We start from the raw sequence: 8,585 nt of genomic DNA on the forward strand, positions 1-8,585 counted from the left end.
TAAAGAGCTGCTTTCCTATATTCAGTACGATGATTTATTTAGGAACTTAAAAATTTATAAATCGGTAAGCAACAAAGTAAACTATGCATTTAAGGTATCAATCAGAAAAAGCTTTGCTGCCTTTTGGAAATGTCTCTCAAATATTCATTCCTTAATTTTCACAGTGATACACATGCCTTTTACACTTTCACAGCCCAGTTTTGGAATGTGCAATGTTTGACTCTCTGCAATGACATGGGAACTTGCTAGCATATTTGGTTTTTTTTGTTTCAACAGTTTAGAAATCTGGCAGAAGAACCCAATGCATTCACAAGCCCATTTCCTACTGTTCGACCACGAGAAGTAGTTGACAATTATTCAGAGGCAGAAGGATGTTCTTCAAGCTCTGATCAACCTGCAGTGAAGAATTGCAGTTCACGTGCACTCTTCTTTGTAGAGAAACAGCGTTTAGAGTTGGAGAAACAACGTGTAGCCCTTGAATCTGAAAGACTACAGGTGGAAAAAGAGCGCTTGCTTATTGAAAAAGAAAAGCTGCGTTACTTGGACATTGAAAATGAGCGCCTGCAGCTGGAGAAAGAGCGCTTGCAGCTGGAGAGAGAACGCTTGCACATCAAGAGAGAGAAATTGAAGCTATTGACCTTGCAGGTCCGAAAGTTATCACCAGAGAAGGAACTTGACTTATTGACTGAAAAAACAAACTTAACATCAGTGGATATTGAAGCAGAAAAGTTGAAATTGGAAAAAGAGCGTTTGCATTTGAAGAAGGAAAGACTGCAGTTCTTAAATATTGAGTCTGAAAAGCTGCAGATAGAGAAAGAACGACTGCAACTTGAAAGAGAACGGTTGCAGTTACAAAAAGATTGCCAAAAACAATGATACCATGTAATGAATCATATCTTATTTTTAAAACTCAGACTAATCTAAACTATGTTGTCCTTACTTTGAAAATTTATCAGACATTATTACTTTCCCACAATGTATGAATGCAACTTATATTTTTTAATCCGTGCAAATACCAAGTTTTCTCAAATTTGGTTGCAAATTTTACCTTGAGCTTTTGTCAACCTTTGCAGACATACAAACATCTTACTTCTAATATTAGATTTTCCCTTTGAAATTCAAATTATTTAAAGTAAGTCTGCTGTGCAAGATAAAAGATGTTAATTTTGATGGTGTTTAGATTGAACTGTTACAAGAATTTGTGTTTAATGAAAAGACTTGTTTTAGCCAAATGAACAGTATTTTCTAATAACTAATCTGTCAAAGATTCTGCTGAGGTAAAAAGAAATTGGCTTAACATTAACAACTCTATTAAAAGTGGTTTATTTTCCTTTTTTTAGTTCTCTGCCCATAAGCAGGTCTGACTCGCATGCTGCAAGCGCCATCATGGTTAAAGCATGGAAGCATCCATCCCAGAGGAACTGAGGATCAAATACTGTGTAGTTGGCACCAATCTGATCCACACTGTCCATTAGTCATTTGAGCCATCCAGCCAGCCAAAGATTTTAAGTTGCTGCAGCATTACGCACTTTTACCTGTATAGCGTAGTCCGGAGCCATTAATAGTGATCCTGGAAGCTCCAAATTTCTTTCCATCGCCTGCTTGGCCACAAATCTCACCCACTCAGCACATTGGTAAATGCTGGAAAAATTTTACAGGCTGATACTAAAATCTGGCTGTGTTATGAATGCACCTTCTTTGGCCATGAACTCCTGGATGAGACTTGTACTCCTGGCTCAAAGATAGGGTGCCACTCACTGCACCACAGAACTCCTTGCAAGTTGATTGTACACTAATAATTTGCAAGTTGTGCAATAATCTTTTTGATAATAATTTTCAGGTTAAAACTCTCAATAATCCTCTTATTGTACCATTGGTGCATCCAGGTTTTGAGTTGATGCCTGAAACTTCACCTTGGAGGTATTGACTGCATGACTCCTAGTAGCCGATAAGGTTCTGTACTGTTAACATATGTATAAAAAAACTTTGATCATACTTATTACTTTGCAAATAACACTTTTACTGAAGAAGTGACTACTTTTACAAAGATTTCTATCTGATCAGCACTAATTACATTCAAGCCTTGAACACAGAAATGAAAAGGGATTGTAATAGCCCACTGTATTAGCTGGTTCTTGTCACTAGGGTGCAACAGCAGCAATGAAAGAAACAGAAAATCCAATTGAGATTGAACATTTTTATTTTGAATGCCTGGTGTTACAAAATCCAACAGTAGCCTTTTTACACTTTTTTTTAACAACTGTGATTGACAAGCAATTTTAAGCTGTTTAATGAAAAATGTAAAAATGTCTGAGTAATCATTGAGTTAATTTGTTGAGTATTTGAACAATATACTTAAAAGACTACAATTTGCTGATTTCACATGAGAAACCACAGGGAAACTACAAATGCTTCAGTTCCTGTGGATCCGGGAGAGAAGATTTGGCTGGAGTTTGTACTCTGACTACTCTCCAGTCCCTTCCATTGGAAAGCATGTTGTATTTTATACAACCGCCATGTCAGAACTAGCATACACAACCTCTACCTCTAGCTTTGATGGTTAATTTTGTTTACATTTAACTTTTAGCTGAAAAGAATTTGTGTCTAGATATTAGTTTGCAGTACTACGATGATCTCACTTCAGTAACCAAGTACTCCTTTGTTAGTGTGCAGTAAATTTTAATGCAGTATATTTGCACAATATAAAAGATAGAAGATTGGGTGAAAGATCTGTGGATACTATTTGAAAAATTACACTGCGCTTTTGGTAAATTGAGGGCTGATTATTAACAAGTTCCTTCTGTTATATTTCACCTGTATACATTTCAATCTGCTACACTATTCAGCTTTTGAACTTAATGGGAAGAAATTTCTTGATTTAGTATTTTCAAGTACTGGACTAAGTACAGTAAATAGCTGCTGGTTATTTACTGATTAATTTACTGATTTTTCTGTAACTACTTGGGTAGGGTTTTCAGTTAGGATGTATACTTTCAAGTATACTTGGTGAAGATAAAGTCTACACCTTACAGATCATCACAGGTGAATCATAGAATCCCTACAGTGTGGAAACAGGTCATTTGGCTCAACAAGTCCACACCGATCTTCCGAAGAGTATCCTACATAGACCCATTCCCCTGCACCTATTACTCTACATTTCCCCTGACTAATGTACCTAGCCCACACATCCCTGAACACTCTGCAATTTAGCATGGCCAATTCACCTAACCAGCACATCTTTGGACTGTGGGATGAAACCAGAGCACCAGGAGGAAACCCATATAGACACTGGGAGAATGTGCAAACTCCATACAGACAGATTCCCGAGGCTTGAATCAAACCCATGTCCCTGGTGCTGTGAGGCAGCAGTGCTAACCACTGAGCACTGTGCTGTCTATGATATATCTCTAGATTATTGAAATTCTATAATCTTTTTTGATAATGTTGGAATAAGCAGTTTTAGTCCAGTATCAACCTCCAACTGTAGGAAAAAGAAACAAATAACCCAATTACAGCATATTGATATTGTGTACATATAGTTTTAGGAATAATGTGAATTAAAGGAAGTTTTATGGTCAAAAGCATTTCTACTTTCTGATCCAAATGAGTAATTTAGAAAAATATAATGGTTACTTTTAAGGATAAATGCTTTTCTTTAGTCATAAATTATTAGGAGGAATAGTATTCAAAATATTTAGGGCGGTCTAAAATAGTTTTTTAAATGTATAAATATTTACTAATATTATACACAATAGACTTTTCAGAGAAACTGTTTAAACCCAACGTTATCAGGTAGTTATTAATGAAATTTGCAATAAGGGGAACTGAGCCATATAAATCAGAACAGTTTCAGGTTAAAGCCATGTGTATGGTTAACTTATTTCAACTGTGGCAGCAACTGCGACACTTCAAGTGATCTTTGTGTTTCTAGATTGAAAAAGAAAGGAAGTTTGCTAGAATTCAAACTAGTGCATGTATAACAGTCACCTGAGCATAGATTTGGAGTCATTCACTCCCCAGTCACCCAACAGCCTATGCTTTCCTACACACTCAGTTGGAAAATGACTGTGCTAGTGAAGAATTGGGTGCAGCCATTGTCTGTGGACTTTAATATGAGTTCATATCTCTAGGAGATGAAGAAAGACAATTTGGAGAAAGAATTCTACTCAGATTGCTGAATATGGATTTTTATCTTATAATTATGTAAGCGCATTGTGATCCTGAGCAGTCCAATTCTTGAATCCTAGGCAATGCAGTTGTTTTTGTTATTTATCAGTTTAACTTGTTTGGATTGTGTGGGTCTGTAGGTTTGGAAAGGGCTCTTCATGATACTGTTGCCTTATTGACAAATAATCCAAGGTCAATTGGTACGATCCTGAGCTATAAGCAGATTAATGAAGACCATCCATTTAAACTTCAGATATGTTTCCAAAGATTAATGGTGTGCACCCATATGGCTCCAGAACAAACACAGTTTGGACATTAGTGGCCTCATGGATGGAACAACTGTTTTGCCCCTCATGGGGTAATACTTGTACGGAAAGAAAAAAATTGTAGCACACTTAGCAATATTTGAACTGAGAAAGCTGTCTTCAATTAATATTCTAGAATGTTAAATAATGTGTACTAGATTAACAGCAGTGCTACTATGTCGGCTTCTTAATTCCAATGTTTATGACAGGAAACAGTCATAGTTCTGTTCCAATTACTATCTGTCTCCCCTGCTGGAACATGTCCATCTCAACTTTAAGTGGACTCAATTGTAGTACCTTCAAGTTGAAAATACTTTGCCATTACTCACTAACTGGACTCAATCAAAAAAATAATCTTAGATATGCACTGACTGAAGTACTGGATGACTTCTTGTATCTGAAGAAATAGTTCCAGGGGAGGCGTAGAAAAACTTAGGAAAAAGTTACAGTGAATGCTTGATAGAGGATTAATGTGTACGCTCTATCGATATGTAAAATGTGCAGTAAAGTAACTTCAACAGATTACTGGTACATCTCACACCAAATAATTTGATTTATTTAGCCACTGACTGGATGAGTATCAATGCTTGGCTTTACAAGAACAAAAGTTTGATATTTTTGTCACTGCTATTGATTTATTCAGATGTTTGTTTTCTGACTATGGCATCTGTTCAGTTTCTTAGTTACTTCTGTTTCATGTTTTCCTGAAGATTGTATTCCAACAGTTGGACATTTATGTGGAGGATAATGCTCCTATTGTCTTGCTGACCAAAAATAAAACTGGCATTTTCTGAAAAACAACTTTGAAAATGTATTTTACTTCTTTAGAGTGAATAAATTGCTCATTTTATATAGAGGTCCTTTTGCACCAGTGTATTCTGTACAGAACTATTGGTGAGCCTATCAACAGCAAATATGGGAGAGAACTAGTCTGTGACTGGAAGCAAGCCAAGGCCTGGAGCTGCGGCAATGAGTCTGGGGCCTTGATCTAGGAATAAATGAGAGGTATTCGGGGGACTCTGGGAGGAGAAGGAGATGAGAGTTTCACAATGAGGAACAGGCAATGATAGGCAGATGGTGGAGAACTGGAAGTCGGACAATGACAGTGAGGTGGGGTGGGGGATGATAGACTGCTGGGTTGCCCCAACTAATTTTTCTTTTATATTATTTTTCTTTTAAAAATCAACTTTTACCAAATTGCATTTAAGTCTCGGTGGAAAGAATAACGTGGCCACTTTTAACATTAAATGTTTGCTGGTAGGATAATAGGACTGATGGAAAACTTTGGAGTGCAAAGCTCCATGGATTATCTCCATAAAGAGAGTAAGGGAGATGGGTGAGGAAGAGAGATGAAGAGGATAACAGGTAAGAATGTGAGAGAGGGAAGAGCTTAAAAATGTGTTGCTGGAAAAGCACAGCAGGTCAGGCAGCATCCAAGGAACAGGAGAATTGATGTTTCGGGCATTAGTCCTTCAGGAATGAGGAGGGTGTGCCAAGCAGGCTAAGATAAAAGGGAGGGAGGAGGGGCTTGGGGGAGGGGCGTTGGGAATACGATCGGTGGAAGGAGGTTAAGGCGAGGGTGATAGGCTGGAGAGGGGGTGGGACTGGAGAGGTCGGGAAGAAGATTGCAGGTCAAGAAGGCGGTGCTGAGTCTGAGGGTTGGGAGGGAAACCAGGCTGTGAGAGGAGGAAACATCAGTCTGAAAGTCAACTCATTTCTGAGCCCACTTTTATGTGAATTATTCAGAGGCCAACGTGTGATTGTGCCCCACTGAGGCAACCTAAAGTCAGTGTTAGACCAACAGACTCTATCTCAGCCCCAGTTGCCATTCCCTTCTCTGAATCATGAATTGGGGCCAAGTCTTTTTCCCTCTTTCGCGAAAAGTTAAAAATTGGCTTTAGATTAGATTAGATTACTTACAGTGTGGAAACAGGCCCTTCGGCCCACAAGTCCACACCGCCCCGCCGAAGCGTAACCCACCCATACCCCTACATCTACATCTACCCCTTACCTAACACTACGGGCAATTTAGCATGGCCAATTCACCTGACCTGCACATCTTTGGAATGTGGGAGGAAACCGGAGCACCCGGAGGAAACCCACACAGACACGGGGAGAACGTGCAAACTCCACACAGTCAGTCGCCTGAGGCGGGAATTGAACCCGGGTCTCCAGCGCTGTGAGGCAGCAGTGCTAACCACTGTGCCACCGTGCCGCCCTGCTTGGCACATTTTAAGAATCATTAATATATTAATTATTCATTTAAATTATCGATTTATTGCCTTTGAATATTTTTTGATGATGTTTATGCTTGCAGTTGTGGCAACCCTTACCTTGCTGATGTTTGTTCATTGTCCCCACAGGTCACTGACCCTGAGAGGTCTAGCGCACAGGCACGTAGGCTGCCTGCTACTGCACCATCTCACAACTATTGAATCAGATAGCTTCCCAGTCAGATCAGGAGACAGGTAGGGCTGCCCTCTCTCTCCTGCCTTGTTTGTGTGCTGCATTGAGCCATTTGCCAAGTCCATCAGGAAGGATGCGAGCCTGAGAGGGGTCACTATTCCTGGAAGCGGGGGCCTACAGGTTAAGGTCTCCCTGTACATGGATTATGTCGCCGTTTTCTGCTCGGATTCGCTGTCCATGCACAGACTCATGTGCATATGTAACCAGTTCGAACGGGCCTCGGGGACCAAGGTAAATCGAGGCAAGAGCAAGGCCATGCTCTTCGGGACCTGGGCCGACCAATCCTCGATCCCCTTCACCATCAGGACTGATTATCTGAAGGTGATGGGCATTTGGTTCGGAGGGTCTGGGGCTTACTCCAAATCTTGGGAGGAGTGGATCAGGAAAGTGAGGCAGAGCAACGGTCGCTCTCCATCACGGGGAAAAAACCTGGTCATCGGGTGTGAGGTACTGTAAGTGTTGTTATATGTGGCACAGGTCTGGCTTATTCCCAGAACCTGTGCCATCGCAGTCACCCGAGCCATCTTCCACTTCATGTGGAGATCAAAGATGGACCGGGTCCGAAGGGACAGCATGTATAAAAATCTGGGCAACGGGGGAAACAACAAGCCCAATGCCACCCTCACCCTGATGGCTACCTTTGTGTGTGGTTGCATCAAGCTTGTGTGGAATCCCAGTACGCAAACATCAGGCGTCACTACATACTGAGGTTCTACCTGTCCCCAGTGTTACGAAGGATGGGCCTGGCCTCGCTGCCGTGGAACACTCCAAGTAGTTGGACCGTTCCATATCACCTGTCCTTCGTGGAGAAATTTATGAAGAAAAACATCTTTGACCACAAGTCCATCAGGAAGTGGTCAGCATGTAGAGCCTTGAGACCCTTCGGGAAAAGGAGAGGATGGATCCTGTTGAGCGCTTCTCTGGGCAGACTGTCAAAGTCATTTGGCAGAACGCCTCATCGCCAGAACTTTCCAACAAGCACTAAGACATGGCTTGGCTAGTGGTGAGAAGGGCTCTGCTGGTGAGATCATTTATGTACGCCCGGACTCTCTGCCGCACTGCACGCTGCCGTTGAAGCGGCTGTGGAGGGGACGAGACTGTCACACACCTCCTTCTGGAATGTGCCTATGCAGAAGAGGTCTAGAGAGGAATGCAGTGGTGTTTGTCGAGGTTCGTCCCGAGCAGCTCTGTGACGTGGGACTCCATGCTCTACAGTCTGTTTCCCGGGACGCACACCGAGACGAACATCAATTGTGCCTGGAGATCATCAACTCGGTGAAAGGTGCTCTTTGGCCTTGCTAAAGGAGCAGCATCATCACACTCTAAAGTTTTCTTCTTTCTTGCCCTCCCACTACTACTAGTTCTGCAGCTAATGTAGAGGGACACTGCTTTGATGTGAACCATGTTTGCCCTGGAGGTTTGGTGGGGTGATGCTGGATGTGTCCGGATGGGCCAGAAATGTGGAGTGAAAACCAATAGCAACTTGGCACCCCTCTGTTAGAATGTCCAAGCGGAGTGGGGAAGGCAGGGTGGAGGTGGAAGGCCCAACCAATACCACAGTCTCCTACGGAAATTACCAAGCGGCCTGAATTTTGTTCCTCCTCTGGGCTGAGTGCCTCCTGGTAGCACCTTGTCTCCTTACGAGTG

The 8,585-nt window shown here is 41.5% G+C and overlaps 1 protein-coding gene across 1 annotated transcript in view; it reads left to right on the forward strand.

Moving 5' to 3' along the window:
• msantd4 (Myb/SANT-like DNA-binding domain containing 4 with coiled-coils) overlaps positions 1 to 5,251 on the forward strand; it is a 60,190-nt gene extending 54,939 nt beyond the window's left edge. The window contains exon 3 of the mRNA XM_072577492.1: positions 277 to 5,251. Within this exon, the coding sequence (XP_072433593.1) occupies positions 277 to 876 (600 nt within the window). The 3' untranslated portion in view covers positions 877 to 5,251. The remainder of the gene's footprint in view (positions 1 to 276) is intronic.
• The last annotated feature ends 3,334 nt before the right edge of the window (positions 5,252 to 8,585 follow it).

The sequence above is a fragment of the Chiloscyllium punctatum genome, chromosome 9, assembly GCF_047496795.1.
Source record: "Chiloscyllium punctatum isolate Juve2018m chromosome 9, sChiPun1.3, whole genome shotgun sequence".
Classification (NCBI taxonomy): domain Eukaryota; kingdom Metazoa; phylum Chordata; class Chondrichthyes; order Orectolobiformes; family Hemiscylliidae; genus Chiloscyllium; species Chiloscyllium punctatum.